Below are 26,483 nucleotides of genomic sequence, written 5' to 3' on the forward strand. Positions count from 1 at the left end.
CCAGTGACTTTGTGGGAAAATAATGTGGAAGATGATGATGTTCAAAACTAGGTTTTCATTGAAATGCTTCTAAGTTCAGACTCTTAGCTAGGAAATGGTTAACAAGTGAGAGGCTTGGAGGGTCTCTGCACATGGCTGTGTTTTATAGGACAATATGGAAGATGTTTTTAATAAGGAACCAAATCCTGAACAAGTGGCCAATGGATTATATGGTTTGCATTTGAAAGGTGAAAGGTTGCAGTAAAATACTTTTTCCATAGCTAAACACGTGGGTTCAGGATGCCTGTGTGCACACAGGGGTGCAAGGCAAGGAGAGGAAGAAGAAAGAAAAAGGACTGTGAGAATGTTTTCCTTGTGAGAGCTGCAGCTTTGATCATTAACTACAACACTTTCCTGCCCTCCCCCACCCATCTTGTTTTCCATTTCCATCTCTATTTCATATTCCCTGGTTATCCACCCTTCTCTCTTTCTCCTCTGTATTCTCTGTTTAATCCATCCTACTCCATTCTTCTCATCTCTTTGTGTCTCCTCCCTCCTGTCCCTAATTGTTTCCTGGGCCTCTATTCCCTCTCTGCATCTGTGTCTGAGTTCTCCTCTCTCCCTCTCTGTCTCAGATATGTGTATCACAGCTCCAAGTGGATGGTGGCTGGCAATGCTGATTCCCCTGTGCCCCCAAGAGTTTATATACACCCTGATTCTCTAGCTTCTGGAGATACTTGGATGAGACAGGTGGTCAGTTTCGACAAACTCAAGCTGACCAACAATGAATTGGATGATCAAGGACATGTGAGTCAAATAATCCCATCTTCCTCTTCCTCCCTCTTCCCCCTCTTTTGCTCTAGAAATAACTAGCCCCAGGCTTTTTTCAAACATGTAAAATAAGAATATTTTTGAGATTCTTAAATTCATTTGAGATTTTGAGAATCTCAAATGAATCTTTGAGTCATTTTAAGTAAGTAAGCATAAAAGTCTTTTTTTCCTTTTGTGAAATTACATTTATTACAAATCTAACATTTAGCAAACATCTGCCGTAAGTCAGGTTGTGTTTATCAGACAGAGCTCTTGTGCTCCAGGAACTCACGGTCAAGTCAGGAGAATTCAGCGACAGAAACAGAGGACACATTTTAAAATGGTGAATAAATCACAGTATTGAATAGAATAACTCACAGGACAGTAAACTCAGGGAAACTGTTGGGGGACAGTTCTGGCTGATTGGTCAAGAAATTTATGAATTTATAAGAGAAGAATAGGTTGTAAGGCTTGCCAGGTATAATTGGTGCAACTGATGTTATTAATTTATTTTTGGCAGTAAAACACATACTGAATTTTCACTGAATGCTGGGATTCATACTGGATGATATGGGGAGATGAAAGAAGCTAAAACCATGGCTCCTATCTTTAGGGAAATGATAATTTTCCAAGGAAGAGAGAAGACGCATATACCCTTAACTCTGACATGACATAAGAGAAAGTCCGTAAAATCAATAACAAAGTGCAAATAATAGCTTGTAGAATTTAAAGACAGATGAACTCGTGCTGAAAATTTGAAGCAGGAGGGAACAACTGTCACATGGCAGAGGTTCTGAGACCTTTTAGTGGAGTGATGTCTGCTGGTACTGGAACCAATTCATTCAGTATTTATCCAATTAAAGCAAACATATTGCACTCGCCACCTACGATTGGGATATTTGCTACATGGTTTCATGTGATGTGATGCTATCCGATCACTTAGTCCTTCCAGCCATGGGAAAGTATGCTGATTTCCAGTTTCCCATACATCCCACCTCTAAACTGTGCTCTTCCTGTAACGCTTTTATCCTGTAATTTTGTTTGCATGAGAGCTGGAAAAGATGTAGGGACCTTAGAGACAACGCTGGAGTAATGTTTCCCCTTCTCATTTCAGATCATTCTTCACTCTATGCACAAATACCAGCCTCGGGTTCATGTGATTCGCAAGGATTTCAGCAGCGACCTTTCACCCACCAAAGCCGTTCCTGTTGGGGATGGAGTGAAAACATTCAACTTTCCTGAGACCGTGTTTACCACAGTCACAGCCTATCAGAACCAGCAGGTAAGAGGCTGCCTTGGAGAGTCTCCTGCTGCAGCCGCTTTTAAAGGAGTTTACTCATCCTTTTGTAAGAAGTGCTTAGTCCTTCTGCATGGCACTGAAATGCTGGAATGAGAGACACCAGGCTGGCGGCGCACACGCGGCACTGGTGATGACAAGGGGGTAATGCCTAGTAGCAGCTGTCAGAGTCTAGATTTAGATCAGAGGCAAGATCTTTGACCAGGAGGACCAAACCTCCTAAGTCATTTTCATGTCTCTCTGTACTTGTACCCATGTTTCATGATCTCTACTACATCCTGGCAAATGTTCCTCATCACTTGAAATTCCTGAGGTTTGATTCATTCCTTCCCTCTTATCCTCTCCGTGGAGCCGTCCATCAGGCTACATCAAAGTCATCAAGCCTCTCAAACTCTATGTCAGACCCACTGCTTCCATTTACACTTTCAGACTAAATTGGCCTCCGTGTGCTCACCAGCCACACCCTAAGATGTGTATGTTTTTATGTTAGTAATATATTCATTCATTCCATTAATATTTATTGAGAATTTACGATATTCTAAGCTTAGCAGATTAAGGCATTTCTCCCTAAGAAAAGAAGAGTTTTAGTTGAGTGAAAGACACATAAATACATAATGATAATACAGTGGAATAACTTAACAACAGAGATGTGGACACAGTTTTTTGTTTGTTTTTTTGTTTTGGTTTGGGGAATGAGGGAAGTTTGTGTGGAAGAACTGATGCTTTTTCTGACATTGAGACACTACTTAGACAATGAGTGGGTGAGGGGAAGAGAGAGGCCAAGTCTGGAATTACTGTGGGCATTTCTAAACAATGTTCTTTTTCTGAGGAGGGTGACTGGTTGGATTCACAAGTGATCTCACTTTATGCAGTTCTCTGAAAGTTGTGTGTGAATCTCATTTTTGTAAGTTAGATTGTATTTCCTATTTTGGTAAATTGTCTAATTCGTAGGATCCTGCAGTGAATTCTTTTCTAAAACAGTTTTTGCTTGTTTATTTAGTTTGAAAGTCTGCTTACTTTTATTTTGGGCCTGCTTGGAGCAAAGTGGACGTATACTATCGTACTTAATACCTTTTTTTTTTTTTTTTTTTTTTTTTTTTTTTTCTGTACGCGGGCCTCTCACTGTTGTGGCCTCTCCCGTTGCGGAGCACAGGCTCCGGACGCGCAGGCTCAGCGGCCATGGCTCACGGGCCCAGCCGCTCCGCGGCATGTGGGATCTTCCCAGACCGGGGCACGAACCCGTGTACCCTGCATCGGCAGGCGGACTCTCAACCACTGCGCCACCAGGGAAGCCCCTTAATACCTTTTATAATGGATACTGTGCTCTGACAAAGAAAGCAATGAGGAAAAACATTGATTTACTAAATATTTATCAAGGGCTTAGTATGTAACAGGCAGATGGAGGTGAGTGATACAATCTTTAGTTCGTATACAGTAGAAAGAATTTTTCTATCTTTCATGGCACGTCCTGATAAAATTCCTTAGATGCTTTTTACCTTCAGGGGAATTTGATATACAACAACCCTTTAGTCCAATAAATGTTAAGTGCTCTACGGTTGCTGGGCTTTCTCAGCAGCTGTAAAGTGTTCCCAACTTTGGACTTTCCTTTTAGATGCCGCATTTGATCTAAAGTAGAAGAAGAGCTTTAGTTTGCCATGGACGCTATTTTAAAATTATTAAGCTCTCTCGAACTCTTCAGATAGTAAAATTGCAGAGACCGTGGAGAGTCCTTACAGAAAACTTTAATAATCAAGATGTTTTAAGCTCTGATGCTAGACAGAGCAGCAATATAGACATGGCTTTTGAGCAACTGGAACTCTGGGATTAACTGTGTTACAGAAAAGGGGGAATATAAGTCTAAGTTCTTCGGAAAATTGGATTTTTTCCAAGACTACCCCAGCCGCCATTTTTATCGTTACTTTCTCATGAAGACAGACAGATGTGGCAATAAATATGACTCTAGAACGTAGTTGGTAGAGCAAACTAGAACACTGATAAATGACCATTCTACTGCCTCACTGAGATCGGTTCTAGAGGCCAAGAAGGGTCAGTATAACCCAAGCTAAAACTAAAAACCTACAGCGCACTGTGAAGACCAAACATGGGTACCTGAAATCCCTTTCACTTCCTCTGCATTATTTCACAGTGTTCCTGCACCTGAGTACATTCTATTCATATAAATATTTTGTCTATATTTGGACTTGAGTGGGGCAGTGGTGGTTTGGTGGGGGTAGGATGCCATGACTAAGATCATGGGACTTGGTAGTAGGCATATCTAGTTTGGTTTCTGACCTTTTCACTGGTGAATTGTGTGACCTTGAGCAAGTTTCTTAACCCCTTTCAACTTGTGTTTCCTGGTCTGAAAATGTCCTGGCCTCATAGAATTATAAGGACTAGACGAGGGAACCTGCATTAAGTCACTGACACAAACCTGGCATCAAATTGTCAGTAGTCAGCCTACATTGCTAAATACCTGCACCTGCACAGGCATGAAGGCTAGTGGGGAATAGAGGCAATTTTAAAGAATAAAGTGCTCATTAAGAAGAAAGTAGATTCTTGGGAATTGGAGGAGCTACGTGGGCTCTCGAAGGTATTATATTCAATAGGTAACTACCTTGATCTCTCTGTTCTCATGTCACGTTAGTGAATTCATGATGTGCTGACATTCAAAATAGATGAGTCATTCTCAATTCTGCCCATTTTAAAATCTAGATAACAGCTTTTGCCTGTTTAACAAGCCTCCAGTCCCTGGGTAAATCAAGTGTGATTGTTTAACATTCCCTTTAGCTGCGTAGATATGATTTAATAGGATACAGTGCCTTCTAATAAAGCAAACTAACCTCAGGTCTCTCCCCCAGGAGTCTTGAGGTCTGCATCCTGTAAGTCAGATCTGTTACCTAACAATAATTTTCAGACTTGTCATGAAGAGGCTGGGTAGCATAAACTGTTCTCTTTTGTGAGCTATATTCAGTGATTACTGTGTTTTTATTTCCTTCAACCTTCTAGATTGAGAACAAATAATATTTTAAAGCAAAGTTGTTTACTTCATTTTTTTTTTAAAGGGAAGGGTTAGGAAAGCTATGAGAAAGGAAAGAGAGAAGAGTCAGCGATAGATCCTCATTGCTCTCAGGGACTTGTTCGGAGGAGCACAAGTCAGGAAGGACAATGGAGGGAACGGAACTGAAATGAGCTGTTGCCTAGCCTTCCTAAGGAGAGACAGTGTCCTGTTCCACAGATAGCAATGGGTTAGGCATTTGGAGACCTGGGTTTTGGTCCTAAATTCTCCACTAGCTACCTGTGTCACTCTGAGCAAGCTATTTTCTCTTTCTGGGCTTCAGTTTGTTACTAAAATCTCATTTATTTTATGGAATAATGATGGCAGGAGATAATAGAGAGCTGTTAATTCTCTTTATCTGGTAGAATAAAAAATTGTAATGCCATTGTTGATCCTTCACATGTTGGAAGGGGAGGGGATTAGAATTGGCCTATGACATTTTGAAGCCCAAAAACCACTAATGAGGAGGAAGGACCCTTCCATTTCCATAATTCTAAGATAGTTATAGTCTATGCATAGTACTGACTACATGCTTGGAAAATGACTGAATAATTAGCCAGCATACCTCTACTACCAGTTTCCTTATGTATCCATGGTTCTGCTTCCTTGGATATAAGTAGGAGTGAAGTGTGAAGAAAGAGTTTCTATTTTCATGAAATAGATTATGCTTTTCTTTCCCCCCTTCCCATTCCTTCTCACCCTTGCTGACTGATGCATAGACTCCCAGGGCCGCTAGCATACTGAAGTTATTATTACTATTATTTGCTCTTGGAGTGCCAACTTGGCAGGCTTATTGCAGAGAGGAAAGTACACCATGCCCAGACTCTCATCATGGAGAACGAGGTGGTAGAAGTGGGAATAAAGGTGATCCTACACTTAATGCTTTTCCTTGGAAGAAGCTGACGCCAATATGGCCTCATGGCATTAGCAGGAAATTTCCATTGCAGAGTCTTTGTCTTTTCTAAGGGAAAAAGACTGCTGAACCTTGATTTGTTTTTCTTTTTTCCAAACAGGAAACTAGATTTCAAAATGACACAGCCATGTTCTCCTCAGGTAATACAGTCTTATTTCTTGATGAGAATTGGCTACATGAACTACATAGGAAGTCTGAAACCACAGCCAGGGTTGTATAAGCAAATTCAATAGGATTTCTGAGCCACTCATTAGATCCTGAACTATTGAGCCAGTTTTGCTCTAACTTTCCAATCAAATTAGTGCAGAATTTTTTTTTATGTTGGCTTAAAATTTTTTTTTATCCTGATGGAATGCTTTTCAAGCAATATGGTAAAAAAAAATAAGAATAAGAGTGTTAATAAGGGAAGTCTCTTTGAGCCTTGGTCCTGTAAAATTATACTGAGAATATTCAGGTTTCATTTTCTTTGTAGGTTGTGCTATTTCTGTCTGCACTGTGCATGGTGAGGTATACCTCATTTATTAACTGCCTCTATGTTACTAGGCAAAATAGTGAGGGAAAATGATTAAAATGAGTGGTGGCAAGCCAGTAATTACCCCCTTATATCCCATAGTCTTCAATAACTCAGACTATACACATCAGTATAAGGTTATGGAAAGAAAATCAGGGAAGAAAAATGCTTCCACAGCCTCTGTATTTTCCATGTTGCCTCATTATCATCAGACCAAGTTTGAGCATGACTGCTGTGGCATAGCTTTAGCTACGATGGAAGTTACTAATAGACCTTGTTCTGACTGGAAAGACATTCAAGACTTTTGTCTGTAATGCCTACAGTGAAAGCAAATGGGATTGGGGGAGTTGTTTGATTTGTATCCTCTAAGGCTTGTGATGGCTTTGGGACTGGTGATTTCTGTTTCCCGCATCCTCATTCATTCATTTACTCCCTCACTCCATGCATTCACTGAACAAATATTCATTGAGCATGAATAGCATGTCATATTCGGTTCTGTTTCATAAAATGGTATATCAAATAGACAGGGTTCCTAGTTGTAGTCTAGGGGGAGAGACACATAGTAAATATGTAAACAACAAAATAAATGTATAATTACCAACTGGGTTAAGAGTAAAGATGGAATTAAAGAGGGTGTAGTTAAAGAGAGTGGCAGAAATATCCTATTTTGGAGGGATGGGTCAAGGAAGATGCCTCTCAGGAGATAACATTTAGATTCAGACTTAGAATGAGGAGTCAGCTATATGAAGAGTACAGAAGAGAGCATTTCAGTCTGGAGGTAGAGTGCACGTGAGGAATCTGAGCAGGAAAAGAGCTTGGCACATGCCAGCACTGAGAGCAGCTCAGGTTGCCTGGAGCCTGGGGGCCAGAGTCAGGGGAGGGTGGGTGGGGATGGAGAGATAGGCAGGGGTCAGGGCATGCTGGCCCCGCAAGGCCAGGCAAGGAGTTTGGATTGAATTCTGAGCATAGTGGTAGGCACTGAAGGAATGACATCGTCCAACTATGGTGCGTTAACCAAGATCGCTTTGGTTGCTGAATGAAGAGATTGGACAGGGAAAAGAGTGGAAGAAGGGAGATCAGTTTGAAGAGTATTTAGAGTAGTTTAGTCAAAATACGACACTGACCTGGTCTAAGGTGACGAGGTGGAGATCGACCGCCATATTTGAGCCTAGTTGATAAATATAATTGAGGGGAGGGTTGAAAATTAACTATTCAAATGGGCCTCGCCTCCTCCTCCAGACGGCCTCTAGATGTACGGTGCATGGGCAGGGGTGGAGGCAGTGAGGTTTCTGAGCCCTCACTGTGGTTGCTTGTGGACCCCTGTGCTGTTCTCTGGGCCTCACTGGCCTCTGCTGGAGTGGGGTCAGGTCTGGGCTGGTCCTGGGGTTCCTTGTGTTGATTTGTTTTACTGGCAGGAGACTGCTGACCTTGTGCTTTTGTGTTCTTGCCTCAGTTGGACCTCCTGGGCCTCCCTGAATGACTCAGCCTCACCTCAGTTCTCATCCAGGGCCTCTGTTTGACTCCTGTCTGGACTGTAGCACCTCTATGTCGGGGTCACCCTGCCTTCCCTGTCATGGCATGTGAGGACCTCTGAGTCCCTGACCCACTGCCGAAGGGCCATGGAAGGCTTGGGGATCCTAACTCAGGCCTCTTCCTACAGCACTTATACTGGTGCAGCCACCCCCATGTGTGTATGGAGGTGACCCTGCCCGTGTTCCTCTGAGTCTCCCCCACCGCCCTTGGCTTTTGGTTTGAGTAGAAAGCTAAGGCACATGTAAGTCTAACTGATTGCTTCTCTTCTGTCTCTCTCCTCTCTTCTCATGTTCCAGTGGAGTGGCAGGGGAGGATTTTTACTTTTTTTTCTACCTGATGAGAATTCACCTTATGCAACATCCTTGTCTCCTGTAGGACAGCAAGCTGTCATTTGCATCCCTTTCTATACTGAGTCTACCAGGAGTTTCTTGATATGGAAACCATGGGACTATTAGAAACTAAGGATTATTGAGGTTGTGAATACATTGATTTATTCCTCCAAAATACTCTCATTGTTACCCTTGCTATTTGTAGATATAGCCTAAGTTGTCAGCACAAGCATTAACTGGGATCATAATTTGGTTTGGATAGCTAGAATTGCTCTCTTCTACCTATAAGGTATCTAAATGTCTGCAGGGTAGTAAAGGCTTTTCATGATGTGGCCTCAGGCCAGCATCTCAGCTTTCTTTCTCACTGCTTCTCTTCCTGTACCCTGTGCTCTGGTCAAATTGGAATCTTCAGTGTTTCTCAAAAATGCTTCATTCCTTCCCACTTCAATTCTATGGCTTACATAGGACCTTTTTTCTGAAATGCTTCCCTTGTTCCTTTCTCCCCTTTTTGCAGTTTTCATGAAAATCCTATGCATCCTTCCCAGCTTGGCTCACGTGCTTCCACTAAAGTGAAACCCCAGAGCCTTTCAGCTCGGAGCAATTACTGCTTCCTCTAAGCTCTTTGGGCACTTTACCTTTATTTCAAACCTTATCACTTTCTGTTTTACATTGTAATTATTAATATGTATGTCTTCTTTTTTCTCCTCAATTATAAATTTCTTGGGGGGGATGATACACAGCCGTATACTGACTGTCTGCCACGCTGTCACCTGTGCTACCTGTCACATTGCTTTGCACACAAAAGGCACTTGATAATAAATGAATAACGAGTAGCACGATCACACTCTTCATAAAGCGGTCCAAATCCCACAATAAAAACTTTGAAACAAGTAGAGAGGTGTTGTGTTTCCTAACATTTGGTATCATTTGTCTATTAAATCTCCATGCAGACTCCTTGGCCTGTGATACAGGGAGCTCTGGGGAACTGGTTTTCAACCATTTCTCCCAGGACCGTGAAATAGAAGGTCGTTATATTTACAGGGGTCTGTGCCCCCAAAACATAGCAGCACAATCATATATCAGAAACCCCTATCATAAAGGAGTCAGACAGGATAAGCCAACTTGAAGGAGAAAATAAAATATTATAACCCCAACTTGAAAAGAAAATATGGTGTGTGGTTTATTGCTGGGGATTATGGAGGAAGAAAGAACTGATTTTAAGTCAACAACAGAAAAGCAGTGACAATCTTTAAACTCAATACAATACTCACAGGGCAGACGCTAGACTTTAGAAAGCCAACGCTTCAGGCTCCTGCTCTGGTCTATGAAATAGATGTAAAATTGCTTTTGCTTCATTGTGAGTACTACATTATTAGTGTGCCACTCTAGAGGCAAAGGACGTTTAGGGGGAAAAAAAATTTGGTACTTTCAAGTCAGAGTCTGTCAGAATCTCACACTGCGTTTTAAAGACCTATTTAGAATGTGGCTTTAGGAAATTCCACTCTGACGAAGTGAGACAGAAGAGGGACTTGGAAAGATTTGCAACCCAAGAAACAACTTCAGCCATCCTTGTGATAAATTCTACAGTGATCAGAAATGGGAAGAGGGTCTTGAAAATGAGATCCCCTTCCTTTCAGAATTACCTTCTATTGAGAGTGACTTTCCTCCTTTCCTGAGCTCCTTAACCCCCACCTCTAAGTCTCTATCGCTTGAATGTAGCGAGTCATTAACATCAGGTTCAGACAGAAGGTATCCAAATGCCTTCCATGACAAAGGCTAAAGGCGGAAACACAAGAGCGCAGATGGAATTCGTTGGTCAGGCCATTCTAGTCTGGAGGCGAGAGGGTAATATATACGGTTGCAGAGTGGGAGGGGACTAAGATAGGATGCAATAGAGAGGGACTCTTGCACTGAGTGGAGGTCGAACCAGATGTCTACTAAGGACTCATCCAACCCAGGTCATACAACTGTTTGCACTGGATTTGCTTAGCCTTATGAAGCTGCTTCTTTGTTTCTTCTGATTGGCTTGTGGGACTTGGAGACTGGGTGAGTTGCACTGTGTCCTGCCCCATCCCGTCCCACATTTGTAGATTTTTCTTTGGATGCAACCTTGACAAAAGTCCAGCTACTTTTTTGTGTCTTTTACAAGACCATTTTAGGTCATCAAATGAACAACCCCTAGCGGCAAGAAAGGCACAACTTAAGTGAAATGGGAAACGCAGTCAACTATTTGGTTCTTTCAGGCTGAGGCATGTTGTCTGGTGACCTGATTGCACTGATTGGATTGACTGAACCCATTCATTCGTTCTTCACTCACTTGCTCACTCATTCATTTACTCATTCATTCAACAAGCATGTTTCAACTGTCTCCTGTGTGTCAGGCACTATGGATCTGACCACTGTCCAATTTTCCATTTTGACACCTTTGCTTGTCTGGGCAAGTGATTTATCACCATTTTGGGGCAAGGATGGTGAGCAGAAGAGAGCTTACAGAGTCGCATACTGGGAAAACCTTGGTTTTTAGGGAGATGTGGGTCCGATGGGTCAGACGTCTGTGTGCCAGGACCAAGTCCTGTATCAACTTCAATCTAAATCTCACACTAAGAGGAAACGAAATAAAAACAACAGCTGTTGTTGACAGAGTGATTTTTACTAACGTTCTAGGAGCAACCAAAAAAGAAGTCAGTTAATATAAATACAATTCATGCTTTTTTTGTTTGTTTCCAGATCACCAGATTAAAAATCGACAGAAACCCTTTTGCTAAAGGATTCAGAGATTCTGGAAGAAACAGGTGAGCAAAGTGGGCAAGAGACTCACTGACCTTTCTTTTCTATATGACATTCTTTTCTCCAAGCCCCATTGGTGGCTTCTGGCTCTGGTTTTTTGGAGAACGTTTGCATGCTAGGCAACTGTGCTGCCGCAGGCAAAGAGAAATGAATCCAAGAATCAAAAAGCTGCCCCCCAAAGGTTGAACTCTCCAAATTCTTTGTTAACACACTGTAAATCATCAGATTGAATCCCTCATGGTGTTTTTCTCCCTGCATCGTACTTGGTAATTTAGTCACTTAAAACAAATTTGACAGTGATTTATTGTCATTAAAAGATTGCAACTTTTTCTGATAAGTGTCTATAGGTGGCTACAGCAACTATAGTAATATCTCCTTTATTTTTCATTATCAGGAAAAAGGAATTGTGGACAAATAAAATTTTTCAGAAAAGTATTCCCTGTAAGAGCTAAAACTTCGTTTAAAAATTGACCATTTTTCTCCTAGGAAATGTTTCCAAACTCTACTAGATGTTTTCTGCTTTAGTAAAGAGAGTTTATAGAACACTCTTTCTTGATGACCCAGCATCATCGTTATGATTAGGTTGTTATACTGTGGAACTCTTAGGAATTGGTGACGTTTGTAGGACTATTTGTGCCTGTTGTAAAGAGCCTTAGGGACTGTGGTATTTTTCTGGTTAACTCTGCTTCTGTCTAAATCCTTCCTGTCTCATTCTTCATATATAAAATTAAAATCTGTTATTCACAGAGAGTTAGGAGAGAGCTGAAATTGGCAGAGAAAGCAGATACATCGAAGATTATTCAATCAGAAAATTTCATTTTATATGAACTATACTGAAACAGCAAATATGACACATGTGTCCTGTAAGTGTGTAGACCTTGCAATAACTATTTACTTTAATGTTCAGACATTTTCCTAATTTGGGGGCCTTTTTTTTACATCTGAATGACACAGTTTGTCAGGATTTATCTTTGCTATTTTCTCTTCAAGAGTTTTCAGATAAACTATCTAATATTATATTTAGAATCACCTCGTGAACTGTGTAGCACATTATATTAGAACCTAGTTTATGCTAAAAATCAGATGTGTGTAGTGATCATTTTCTTTACAAAATGAATATGAAAGCACTTTTTATGAAACTTTTATCATATTTAAAATACACTTAGATTTCTTTAAAATTTTATTTTCCTCAGAATTTTTTAAGGTCACATCTATTGAGTAAAATTCACTTGAACTTCTGGTTTGAAGATGACAAAATTGAGTAATATTTTCTAGGTCAAGCAACTAGTTAGTTGTATAGCCTCAGGCATATGGACTCCAGGCTGAATGCTTTCCAGTTAATGACTCTTTGTTTAAAATAAGAGGCCTTTGTTTTCAAAATTTAGCCAATGAAGAAGCCAATACTTATTCCTTCCATTTCAGATAGACAGTGCTCTTCCTCCCAATTAGTTTCTATTCCATGTCCAGGTCACAAAACATGCCTGTGAGCCATTTCCTGTTGCCTCCTTTTCAGGGCTCTGCCTTCTGGGCTTATTGAGGAACTTGTTAGTGATAAGGAGCTCAAATAGAAGCTGGCCTTTCATAAAGAAGCCTCTAGGGTGTTTAAGATCTTTAGCTTGGGGTCCACGCATGCATTTCAGGAGTTCTGTGAGTTCCCAGATATCGAAAGGAAACGTGTGTGTGGATGAGCCGTGTGCATTTTTCTGGGGAGAGGTTTACAGCTTTCTTCAAATTTTCAAAAATGTCTATGACCAAAAGTTAAGAATTTCCACTCTAGACATCACCATCTGTCTCCAGAGACCAACCCTACTGACTTTAGTTATCCAACTACTTTCTTTTTCTTTCCTTCTGCATCTCCAGTGGCATTTAGTGTTTGTTTATTTTATTCTTGGCACTCCAAAGACTGCTTTCTTTTTGTCTCTTTTTTCTTTGCTTTGTCATCCCATTGGATTCCTTGTTTTTCAGAGGCATGACTTAGAACAGAAAATTGGAATAGAGTGGCTGTATTGACCAGCATTAGAGCTTGCGCTGGGAATTGGAGCCACGCTTTAATCTTGAGATTAAGACCTTGTGTCTTGAAGCATTTGTCTCTGGTTAGGAAATTGTGATGACAGCTCAGTTAAAGTCCCAAGGTTCTTCTGTCCTCTCACTGGGCTAGAAAGGACCTTGACACATCATTTGGCCCTGGCCTGTGTCTGCCTTAAGGCTGGTGAATATCTTACTGCTCAGGACAGACAGTTACTTGCCTGTCCTGCCTGGTGGGCTGCTCTTCTTTGTAAGAACTCCAGGGAAGCAAAACTATGCATCTTCATTAGCCCATGTCAGTGCCTTATTTATTTATTTCTGATCGTATGGAAATTCTTCATTATGTCCTATTAAATCTGCAGGCTGTTTTAAGTAATATCAGTAATTATAGAAGTTATTTGTGATTGAACACTTACTGTGTTCCAGACCTTTTACTTACATTCTTTCTGATCTTTAAAGCAACCTGTATTTTACAAATGAGGAAACAGGCTCCGAGAGTTTAAGCAGCTTTCCTAGTGTCACACAGTAAATTGAAGAAGGGATGAAAACCCAAGTCCATCTGATGTCAGAGTCTGTGCACTTTGTGCTTTATCATGCTAACAGTTTAAACTTGACTTATTTTATCTTCAACAGATACCGAGAATACAGCTCTTTCTCTAACCCCCCTTCATCCACTTAAAGATCCTACTCAAGTAGCCAGAACCTTCTCTTTTCCACGTAAATCAACCTATATTCTCTGTGTGTGTAGACTCTTCCCCATGACTGTGTCATTTACTTCCTATATCCCAAAAAAGGGTTCCATAGGCAAGGACAGGAAGTCAGGCTGAACGTCCCTAGCAGGTGAAACTGTGATATGAGGAGACTGAAGTCACCTGTGTCATGAAGGGACAAGGATGAATTAGGGAAGGTAGAAGCCATTTCATCCTCCAGCACTCTGGGAAGCTAGACTAAAATCAACTTGTTGGGACAAGTATTGAAGCCCTTATATTTTCTCTTTAAAAAGCTCAAAATTACCTGATAATCACACTTTAACTCTCACTAGCTGCCTGAAGGATGAGGGCAAGAATTATTAATGCCATTTTGCAGATGCGAAAATTGATGGCTGAGGATATAGGGGATTATTTATAAATCTTTGGGAAGAGGTGGCCTGTGCCAAAACCAGAATCCAGTTAGTTCACCGCCTTCCCAGCAGTGCCCACCAGTGCCCCATCGCTGGCCCTGCTTGTGCTAACACAGTGCTTCTCATCAATCTGTGATTTTCCCCATGCATTTTAGACATCAAATGACTCGTACAGACGAGCATGGTTTGATGAGTTGCATAGAAATGTACCCCAAACATACGGACTACATTTCCTTGAAAAACACGTGAGCTTAAAAATTAGGGGGGAAAGTGCTTGGCCAATATTTTTTGGTTTTGTAGAACACAAAACATTTATGGAATACTTTGGAGTTACAGAAATTGCCAAACCTCAAACCAAAACACGTTCAGGTTTGTCGATCTCAATCCATGCCAGTGCGATCCCGAGGCTCCAGAAGGGAGTGTGAGAGGAAAGCTGGGGAGGACACAGCCGCCCACTGCACTCTCTTGAAATGCCTCTCATGAGTCTCTCTCATCCTGCAAGCCTCTCACTGCAGGGCAATCAGAAGCTGGCTGGGTTCACAACAGTGCCCTCTGAGTGTGGAGAAGAACTTGAGGCAGCTGTGGCCAGGACACTTAGTCCCCATTCTTATTTGAATGAAAAGAGATATCCATGAGAAGTATTCCTGGCTTCTAGCCCCATCACTTTCCCCTTCCCCTCAGTGGGAACCAAGGTGACTGATGTGACTGCTGAGTCTGGAACTCTTTAGGACCCGCTTGTCTGCAGAAAGTGTACCATCTGGGCTCTTCCCACTGTGTGGTAAGCCCAGCAGAGGAGGCCTGCAGCTCTGGGAAGTCAGCTTATTTCAGGGAGTTCTAGCTCACTCCTTCAGCCTTCACACCTATGTTATAGTCTCCAGACACTTTTTATCAATAATAAAACTGGTATTTTGGTCTCTACTACATCAGTCTCCTAGGTCTTTCTTGGAAATTTATTCTGAGTTCAAATGAGGACAAGGGATGATATCCGTTGGGCCATGCAGAACCCCAACAGGAGTCCTAGTGAGTTCACTGTGTCAGCTCTGTGATATCACCGTCATCGGAGCCCATGATAGTTCCTCCTGATTCTTTAAGAAATGTCATTCTCACGCTGCAGTGTGAGAAGGTCACCACCCTTCAGCCTTTACTTACGGAGCTGCTACTTTTCATTCCCATGTAATTGTGTCCCTCATTGTGTCCCTCATTAGAAGTCTCCACTCTGTGTGTGTGTGTGTGTGTGTGTGTGTGTGTGTGTGTGTGTGTGTGTGTGTGTGTGTGTGTTCATGTTATGGAGAAGAGTAGTAGACATATGGTTCTTTTGGCGTGGAAACACTGACAGATTTTGCTTCCAGGCATTGTCTCTGCAATGGGAGGGAAATTGTTTATGTCTAAATTGTTCTTCCTTCTAGACTTCTCAGAAATTATGTGGCCCAAATATAGCTTTGGGTGAAAGGGTCAATATATATTTACCTTTAACAGGCCTAGCCCCATGGTGCGATATCCAGCATTACCTGTGGGAGATTCCTCCTATAAGGAGGAGACAGTAACACCTTCTTGTTCCTGGGGGAAAATAGATTCCCTCGGCCTGACAGTAAGTTTTGTCGTGTGGTCTGTGTTCCTGGGTTCTGTCTGGCCCCTGCTAGAATGAAGACCTTTGAAGAAAGAAGTCTACCTTTTTCAACTTCCTGTTCTTAGATTTCTTTTCCTGTAGTGCCAGGTATATAAAGTAAAATAATAATCATACATTTAGTTACAAAACATTGAACAGAGTTGACGAGTGGCAGAGAAGTTAAAAACCAGGACCTCGGGAGTGAGAAAGCCTTACCCCAACTAAGGGTGAGTCAGGTAGAGAAAGAGTGGGGAGCTAGTTTTAGATACTAACCGAGAAAGGAAGAAAGAGTGAATCTATAAATAGTCTTTGTTTGAAAGATTAAGGGCAATTTTGATTCAAATCTGAGACGGACTGCTGCTGGAAGACACTGATTTAGCTTAACTGTAGATTAGACATGCACACCCTTCAGGCCATCTGAGCTGGCTCTGCACAGTGGGTGCATGTCTGTGCTGCCTGGCTCCCTGGAGAAGGAAGACACCCAGCAAGTTCCAGAGGCATGAGCCTCAGGAAAGAAGGGCTCGCAGAGGATGAGCCCAAGCAGAGTGAGGTTTGGTTGAGAAAGGTCACTCAGTAGCAAACTGAGAGGTCAAATGACATCTTTGGTGATGGCCACCCCAATGGTTCAGTTCTTTACAAAGAGAAGACGAAGGGCGTGAGGCTGAAGAGAAGCAGTCGTCTCTGCACTGAGTCTCACGGTTGAGAAGCAGCCTCGGGATGTCTATCTGTCCACGTGCCTGGGGAGCCCACTGTGCTCAGCTAGAGGGAGAATTGCCGCTGCAGAGACCTTGCACTTGAAAAGGGATAGACAGATGAGCATAAGGAAAGACTCTGTGGGTCTCAGCCCACATCTAAAGTGAAAACTTTGTCCCTGTGAGGAGCGGCTGCCGAGATTTTACCGAAAGCCCGAGTAAGCTTGGGAACTTTTATATAATTCCCAGCGACTTCCTCCGAAGCAAACACATACATAAAGAGGGGAGGATTAAAGTTATGACCTGTCAAGTGGAGTGAAGGTTCTATGAACTTGTTTTAGAGGTGCCGTGGACTCTGTGACCCTGGGTTCTCCTCTGTCAGCAACCTTCATCCTGTCTTGACCTTGGGATTTACCTGTACTTCCAGCTTCCATAGTATCTAAAACAACGGCAAGGGGGATTGTCCCAGGTGACATGGTTTCCTCCAGATGCTCCTTACTGGCCTGGTGCTCCAGGAGCCACTGCTATGGCTGCATGACAGTTTCCCCCTTGGAGTGGCCCTTCTGTAGTCCAGGGAGTTGCTGCAGCTTTTTTGGAGGGTGTCTTTGTCTCTGTGGAGTTCTCCCCTGGAGGCTTGAACAAGGACACTCAAGTTCCACAAGGCAGGGACTGTCAGAAAGGGCCAGTGGCAGGCCCTGTATTATGGGGAGGTTGGTTTACATGGGAAAGTAGTTTTAATAGGTTGCCCCTCACTAAAAAAACAATAGGGCTTGCAGCTTGAAGTGTAGGAGGCACTGAGTCTGAGCTAATTCTCAGAGTGTTTCCAGCAAGCACTGCTGTTTGCTGGGAATGTGGCTGGTGACAGTCTTTCCAGTGCCTAGTGTCCCTTACATGTGTCGGGGGATGGTGATCTAAAAATGGAGCCATTCGGTACATCACAGGAATGGATGTATTTACTTGCTGGAAGAGGATGCTTAACGAGGCTAAGACTTAACCCAAAGGAAGGACTCTCTACTGGTTGTGGGGAAAGTATTTGGGAGTAAAGATTTGTTTGTGATGCCTCCTCTTAAGCAGCTGCTGTCCCAAGGCCATGTTCACAGAGTGAAGAGCCACCTCCTTGGCACGATGGGAACTCCTGTCAAGGTCCAGCCCCTCCTCACAACACCCCACAAAGACAAGTATGCAGACAGAAAGAGGACTGTGAGATGAGGAATTAGAGTGCTGAAAGGTAACAGGAGGGAAGAGGAAAAAAGATTAGCCCCAGGGCCGGATCATCCTTGCTTAGATCCAAAAGAAACAACTTTTCTCTGGGAGTCAAGGTGCAGGGTGGGTCTCTAGTATCAATCTGTTGGTAGATTTCTCTAGTATAACTAAGTGTCTCAAATCTTGTCTACACCCTTATCTAGCTATTAAGCTGAACATACAAAATTTCCTTAGTTGTAGGTCAAAAATAGGAAGATATTAGCAATTTCATATAGTTCAACCTTGTAAATTTATTTCTAGGCATCAAATCATACGCATACAAATAATAGTAAGAATCATTTCATTTAGTATCTGTGGTCCAAGTTTTCTATTTTTACCTCTGAGTTGATCGGTATCGGTAAAGCGTTTCCCATTTACTGACGGTAAGACTGAGTACAGTGAGGTATTACCTTTTAGAATTTGCAAAGCCAGCCAGTGACAACATCCAGAGAATGAGGTCTCACTCCTCTGATAGGCATAGCTTGCCCTTGTCCACCTCCATTTCCCACTCACTCCTGAAGGCAAGCTTAGAGCCAAGGAGCTGACCACTCGCTTTCCTTCCACCAGCACAACTTTCCAACTATCTCTCTCACTTTCAATTTCTCTATTTTCATTTGTTCTCCCTAGAGCCATTGGCTGTATTTTTCCAGCCAATCTCATCCTGCTCATTCCTGGCAGTCTCACTAGCCCCTGTAGACTGTGTATACTCTTGTTATCCCTGGCATGGGTGCTATTCGGCAGATCTATGGAAGTAATCAGTGCTGGACTCCCCTGCAGGCCTTGCCGCATCTGCAGTTCAAGGTAGCTGGCTCCATACTGGACTCCGGCAGCAGCATCCTGCCAGACTCCTCCTATTCATCCAGGCATTAGTTGTTTTTCATGTCCCCTGGCTTACGGTCTTTCAACCAGTATTTAACATTTTTCTCTGCCTTGATATTTGTTCTCCCTCCTCTGTCATGAATCTTTTCCACCATTGTCCTCTTGGCCATGTGGGTTTGCCAGAGAAAGTTGGCGGTTGTTTTATTATCTATGGCTCTTGCCCAGGGATGGTGTCATCTAACAGATAGACGTCTGTTTAATGGCTAACATATTGGAATCTGAAATATCTGCAAGATAATGAGGCCTAAAGAGGCTTGAGGGACACGTTTTTTTGTTTTTAGAGGAGAGAATGAGAAATGAAATTAGGTAACGTAGAGGTCCTTCCACATTCAATCCAGAGCCAGGGGGCTGACACAGCTTTGAATCCCAGTGAAGGAAAAGTGTTTTCTCGTGTTACAGATCACAATCTGAGCAGATGGCGGGATTTCTTTTACTTGAGTTAGACCAATGGTCCTCACGCTTTCATTGTATTTTCTCTCTTGTTTTGAAATATTTTGTCTTTAACCAATATGCATTTATTAAGTTACAATTAGGAGGGGATAATATCATTATCCCCATTTTACAGGTAGGGAGACTTTAGGCGTGAAAGGGTTATACAACTAGGCAACACTGCACTAGTAAGCGGCAGGGTTGCAGTTGGAACCCAGGCAGTCTGGCTCCTGACCTTGTGCTCTTAACCACTATGCTAATCTGCCCCTTGTGTGATTTAGTATTACTAAGTTAAAGTGAGACCATGCCAGTCAAATGCAAAGAAACTTAATGTTTTAGGCAGCCTGCTTTGTGTTATCAAGGATTTTTCTCGTACTTCTTGAGGCAGCGAAAACTCCTTATGGACCACCATCGCTACCTATTCAGACTCCAAGTGGGGACAGGATTCCCAAGTTGGGAATCACTGGGCAAGGAACAGTTTTAACTCAACTCCAGTCATCTGTCCATTGGACACGTGTTCGTCCAAACCATTGTAAAGCACATAGTGACATCCAGTTCATCAGGTAGATATATTTATTGTACATCTAAAGCCAAGTTTTGAATTGATGGCTCTTTTGCCAGTTTGCAGACCTCCACTGGGAGGTCTTTAAGAATATCTCTGGACAATAAAAACCCTGAGGAATCTAAAGATAGGAGCGAATTCCAGATCCAGTGAAGGAGAGGGATGTGTGGAAGGTTTGACCTAACCTCAGTGGACCAATGACAGTCTAAGGAAAAGGATTAGAAAGTTGCCACATGGTGATTAGATTTGAAAGAACAGTATATTCTGGTTTTGTGTCTTTTCAAATGTTGGAACAGGAGGAGAAAGAAAAGGAGTTCAGGGGCATAGTATCACCCATGGGATACAATCCAAGCGCCTCACGTGGAATAAATACCCATGGTGTCCGCCTGCCTCCCCCCACCCCCGGCCCCCATCTCACACCTGGAGCTCCAGTCACCCTGAACTATTTTCAGTTCCTAGAACATGGCTTCTCTTCCATACCTCCACGTATTTGCATATACTATTAACTCTACTAAGAAAGCTCTTTCTGCCTCTTGTCTGTGTGGAAAACTACTGAGTGCCCTGTAACATTAACCTTAAACAACTGGTCTTTTATGGAATCCCCCTTGGGTTTTCCAGGTATATTCAATACATCTTGCTCAGTGCCTCATGGCATTGTCTACACATCTCCAGTGTAGCATCTATCACACAGTTCAGAAATTAGTCATTTACATGTTGTTATCTTTTTGTTGAGCAGGATTCTCCTTAAGGGTAAACACCCTGTGTCTTTTTTGCCTTTATATCTCTTGAACCTAGCACATAATTGTTTTCCTGATTGGATAACCCCTTTTTGACTTCAAGACCCCATCTCAGTAGACTTCCTTTAGTCCTTGACTGTCTTCTATTGAGAGATAACCAGTGATCTTATCAATCCCTAGCGTAGGTTCCTGTTGTTAACGGTATCACCAGCAAAGAGAGTCAGATGTCAGAATTACAAAGAAAATAAATGAAAGAAACATAAAAAATAATTTTCTATCTCAAGAGAAATAAAAAGCAGAAACTATGCATTGGTGTGTTACCTAACAGGTTCATGAATGTAGTTGTAATTGTTATAATTATCATATGTTTGCTGAACTTCAAAAGGATGGTCCCAGCTTTTTTTTTTTTTTTTTTTTTGAATGAGAAGGTTGGAAGAATATTTCTTTGCACTTTGGCTATTTTTCCAAATCAGTTGATCTCGAGGCATCATCAATTTGCAAAAGACCTCTTTGGCTTGCTTCCTTTCCTTCCTTTTCTCTCTCCTCTTCAGTACATTCTGTTGGTTTGGCCAGTGAGCAGACTGAAAAGTCTAAAGAGAAGAGGCCTGGAAATCAGAGAGGTGATTACAGCCAAATGACTTAACAAAGGGGGTTTGGATATGGTCTCTGTTGTCACTGGAGCAAACAGGGGAAAGTAAGCAAGAGGGGGACACTTGCCAATTTGATCATCTTTGATTGGAAACTTAAGAGATGACATCAGGTCTCTGGTGTTCAGCAGACCCGGAGAGGCCCACCATGTGGAATATGTTAATGACATGTGGTTACCTAACACCACTTTTTTTTATCTGTTAGACAATGAATTCACTTTTAAGAACCTTGAGATAAAGTTTTATAAAACTGGGATACAGTGATGATGAATAAGTAAACAACGTGTTGCTCAGTATAAACTTTGAATAGACATCCAAGTGGATGAAGATGTCAACAGGTGGTTGGCAAGGATTCTTATAAGAGAAGATGAGAGTATAAATGACTGTCCTCTGCTAGGGAACTCAGACTCTGTTGAAGGTCAGAAATTCCATGACCAGAAAAGAAGAAACCAAAGGAAAACTGAAACCTCTCTGGGACCTGAGTCAAGAAAGGCACAAATAGCTATACGTAGAAGCAATTCCCAAGTCACCAGTTCTAGAGGACTCTCTCTGTCTTCAGATTCTTTTTTTTTTTTTTTTTTTTTTTTTTTTGGCGGTACGCGGGCCTCTCACTGCTGTGGCCTCTCCCATTGCGGAGCACAGGCTCCGGACGCACAGGCTCAGCGGCCATGGCTCACGGGCGCAGCTGCTCCGCGGCATGTGGGATCTTCCCGGACCGGGGCACGAACCCGCGTCCCCTGCATCGGCAGGCGGACTCTCAACCACTGCGCCACCAGGGAAGCCCCAGATTCTTGATTTGATATCAAGTTGTTTTCCTAAGATTTAGGCTTAGAAAAAATGATTGCTGGTTAAAGTTCAGGAAATTGTGACTCAGTAATAAAAATAGTAATAAATATTAAATAAATAAAAATAGTAATACAAATAATTCCTTTACTTATTAATTTAATGCCTATCAATTGAAGCCTTGTCAGGTAATAGGCATTGTGCTAAGTACTGGGAGGTGGAAAACCTGGTGGAGAGTGAATTAGCTAATACTTGTCTTGCTGTGGCACTCCACCCAATCCTGATAAATAGAATTAGTACTACTGAACAATTAGATCTATCCAAGGAAGCTTAATGGAGTTTGAGGACAAATAAGATGTGGCATATAGTAAACAAATAGGATTAATTCCCTAAAAAAGAGATCCACCCTGAATATATAAATAGATTCAGTAAGGTACAGGATGAATCTATGAAAGATAGATCCACAACAGATTAGTAAAGTATGATAAGGAATGTGTGGACTTAGCCATTAGATTTTGGTAGTCATCTCCCTCACCCAACTTCATCACCAAAAAGACCCTTCTTGTGAAGACACCTGGACTGGATGGACCATGGGTGTGTCCATATGTGGTGTGTCACACATTGTGTTCTTAACAGTTAAGGAAGGTCTTCCTGATGAGGATGTGGAAAGTGTTTGGCACTCTTACCATTTACCCGTTGGTAATGGAACCAGAGAGAAATAGTTACCTCAGATACTTCAGCACAAGGTCAAAGAAAACTTTCTAACAGATCTGTCCCCAAACAAAATATTTTCCTTGGGAAATACTCAAACAGAGGCTGGATAACTCTCCATCTAAGATGGTATCATTAGATTTGGATAAATGGTCGCTATCCTATACAGCGTTGACTACTTAAATAAAATTATTAATACCTTTGCCATAGTCTTTTTGCCTGTTATGAAAATAAAATCAACATTGATTTTTTATTCCCTTAATAAATATAACATTGGAAGTATATCGGTGTATTATAGCTACCTCACAGTCTTCTATCACTTTATTATGAAATGAGAAAGGACTGTTCTTTGTCCTTGAGCTAATATTTTGTCCTCATCACTGGTACATGTTGCTGGAAAGAATGGAATAGGAGGTGGAACAATAGAGACCTTGCCATTTGCAGTGAGCCTCCCGTGCCATTAAAGGGAATCCTAAGATGTTCTGGTGAGCCCCCAACATTCCAAAACAGGGCAGTAAGAGCTAAGCCTGGCCTATCTATTTTTTATATCCATCAAGGCTCAGCATGGCTTTATCTGCCTATCCCCTTATTATTCTGAGCTCCCTAATTGCCTGGACTCTTTCTTCCCACAAGTAGTTTCATGTACTGCATTCAGCGTTAATGCAGGGTGACTATGTGGAAATGTCTTCTATTCCTACTTTTAACAGATTAACAGCTAATAAACACCATGCAACACCCTCTCCTCTCAACCTCTTCTAAAAATACAGAGTTTAATTTGCCAACATTGGTGTATTTAAAGCCTCCAAGATTCCAGGGGAGACGTTAGAAAGTTAACTGTGCAAGTAAGGCCAGTTCAGAGAGGAAATTTTCCAACACAAAGAGCCAATCAGTGTATCAGCAGCTCATCACAGAAGAACCTCAGGGGACCTTATAGTCATTTATAAGGAAGGGCTATTTGTTCTCACTTAAAGTAAAGCTTCTCACTTTATTCTTGCTGTGCCAGACTGAGGAGAATGCTGGAAATGTATTACCTAGGGAGAAGAACAGGCAGCATAAGTTTCATCTCAAGAGGGAAAGCTTGTCTTTTCCAGGAAGGGACACCATGTTACTTTCCAGCAACTTTGCAATGAAAGGACTTATGCCACCTACTCTTCTCCACCCTCCTTCTCCTACCTTCCTCCACCCTAACTTCCCCTCTTTCCACTTAGCTAGAAGTGAAGCAGTTAGTTTTAAAGAGGAGGCAATAATCAGAAGCTGTGTTCAAAGCTTCAAACAAGGCACCAGCCAATATTCTGTTTTGAGGATACCGAGTATCAGCAAGAATATGTCTAAGATAATCCAGATAGCCTGGATAATTATGTTAAAACACTGTTCGTCAACATCTCATATATATATATACATATATATGATAGAGAGAATTTATTGAAGGATAAATTAGGCAGTGTGCACATAGTTCAATTAATGGGATTTCTAGTGTCAATGAAACAGAAGCCTTAAAGTAATACATGGGTAAAATACGGGATGTTTCCTAAAGTCCCAAGTACATGACTCTCAAAGACCAGTTTGGTTATTATATTACGAAATACAGATAAACATTTGCAGAAATGTATTGGTCTTTTTGTTTGAGGTCTAGTTTCTGGGACCAAACCCTCTTTGTGCCCTCAGGTAGGTATTTCTTGTTGCAGCAGAAACTCAAGTATATTTGAGTGCTTACCTCTCCTATTTCTATTACGGTGCTTGTCTCTGTTTAAGAGGATTTAAGAAGCCTTTCAAGGCGCAGCAATATGACAGTTTCATGGACTCCACATACCCGGTGGTGGAGTTGACTCTGGGACGGGCTGTGTCAGTGTGTTGTGGTAATGATGATCACAGCATCCTGTGCTAGAGAAATGGTCAGTGCTACTCTCTGCTCAGCTCTATTCATGCTACCAGTGACCTTGACCTTTAACACACTTAACATTTTTTTTCAAGCAGACCAAACCTTCTCTGAAGAAAGGTTGAAGTGAAATTCCGTCATAGCTCTGACTTGCTTGCAGATAATCTGAATTGGGTTAATTTCTTCTTTTTCTTGCAATCCAGCGGCATCTGTACCTGTGCTCTTCCAGACTGATTTACCCTGGTGGTGGTATCTCTCAGTGCCTGTGCATATACCGCTTCTCAGACAAACCACTTCAGGATTTTTTTTTTTTAAGTCCATGCATTTCCTGGGATTATTTACAACTTCCTTTGCTGGCTTTTCTCTGTGTAGAACCGGACTGGAAGCCATCATGGAGACTTATGCATTCTGGAGACCCCCTGTGCGCACGCTCACCTTTGAAGATTTCACCACCATGCAGAAGCAGCAAGGTAAAGCCCTGGGCAAGGCCTCTGCTTAGAGGCAGCGCTGGGGAGGGAATGGGAGCCGAACTGAATATAGCACATCTGGCCCCAAGCCAAGCCACGAGTTACACCGACTCTCCTGGAATGAAGAGAACTAGGTAGCTCCGTAAATAACCAAGGCATCACCACTTGTGCAAATAAGCAGGTTTCAGAGGCAGTGTTTCACCTGGCACCCCAAATTCTCTCTCCCTTCCCAAAGCAAGGTTACGTAATGGTGGTGACATGATTATTTCTGTCACTAAGCGTTCATGTAGCCCTTGGGATTTGGAGATCTTCATAATAATTTCATCTATTACTCATGGCAGCCTCATCGGTTTTCTTATTCTAGTTTGTAGATGAGAAACAACGTAGCTCCCGACAATGGGGATAAGTCGCTCAGGTCTGACAGTGGGGAGGGAGCTGCCGCAAGCCCCTCTGAATCTTGTAACTTGTGCTCTCTCCTTTTTTGCTGACGTGGAGCCACACCCATCTCAAGGGCATGGGCGAGGTGGACTTTTTCCTTCCATCGCTTTGTGCTTTTCATCCAGTTTCTAATCTCCCTTCTCTCGCAGCTCAGGTTGGGAAGCCTGTGGCCGTGTGTACAGATGGCTCATGGGCGGATTTCAACTCCCTTTCTCAGTCTAACCACTGGCTCTCCCAAGGCGCAGCACCCATACACCTGGGTACCCAAGTGAAAGCTTCCCAAAATGTCAGACACTTTGTGAGTTTTCCTCTCCACCCTCCTCTTGCCCCAAAGTGACAGGGATCAAAATTACAGATGGAGCTCCTTCTGTTCTGTCAAATGATTGCCATTAATAGAGTCCTAGTTTTTGAATTTGGGGCTTTGTGATGTAGGAGCCCCTTCTGGGACTTGATAACACATTATAGTATATTCCCTTCTCAGGGAGGTTCTAGCAGTTTGCACACTAAATTAGGTTTTGTAACCTAAATTACTGAACTCCCTCAGGGTTTTAAGATGGAGATGGTGATTAAAAGCAGCGGCTCTGGAGTGAGGCAACTTGGGTTAGGCTCTTATCACTGTTCTGGCCTAGCTTGGTGACCTTGGCCAAGTCCCTCATCCTTTCTGACATTTAGTTTTCTCATCTGTATAGTGGGAGGATATAATAAAATTCTTGTGAGGATTAAATGAGATAATGCATTTAAAAACATAGTAAGCCCTCAGTACATGCTGACTGTCATTGTCATCATCAACATCATCACTGTCTTCATTCCCCTTATGTAACTGAGAAGAAAATGCACCAGGGACAGGAACTATTGCTGTTCTGATGAATAATTATTCAAAACATGATTAGACCATACATCTTCACAGGGATCCGGGGAGGCAAGTGATCCAGAATTTCCATCTCTTTTTTTAATAAGTGGAGGAGAAATGGAAGCCCTTCGTATGAAGCGACTTGCTCCTCATAATGCTGTCATAGAAGCAGGGTCCATATGTATTCAGGGTGTCACTGTGGCTT

General features: G+C 42.2%; 1 protein-coding gene across 2 annotated transcripts in view; it reads left to right on the forward strand.

The window, feature by feature from the left end:
* The window catches only part of TBX15 (T-box transcription factor 15), a 101,790-nt gene that overhangs the window by 65,021 nt on the left and 10,286 nt on the right, over nucleotides 1-26,483 (forward strand). For both annotated transcript variants that reach the window (XM_082670969.1, XM_082670970.1), the window contains exons 4-7: nucleotides 615-786; nucleotides 1,904-2,071; nucleotides 11,155-11,219; nucleotides 24,896-24,993. In XM_082670969.1, the coding sequence (XP_082527095.1) occupies nucleotides 615-786; nucleotides 1,904-2,071; nucleotides 11,155-11,219; nucleotides 24,896-24,993 (503 nt within the window). The remainder of the gene's footprint in view (nucleotides 1-614; nucleotides 787-1,903; nucleotides 2,072-11,154; nucleotides 11,220-24,895; nucleotides 24,994-26,483) is intronic.

This window comes from Grampus griseus (genome assembly GCF_964374135.1).
Source record: "Grampus griseus genome assembly, chromosome: 1".
Classification (NCBI taxonomy): Eukaryota; Metazoa; Chordata; class Mammalia; order Artiodactyla; family Delphinidae; genus Grampus; species Grampus griseus.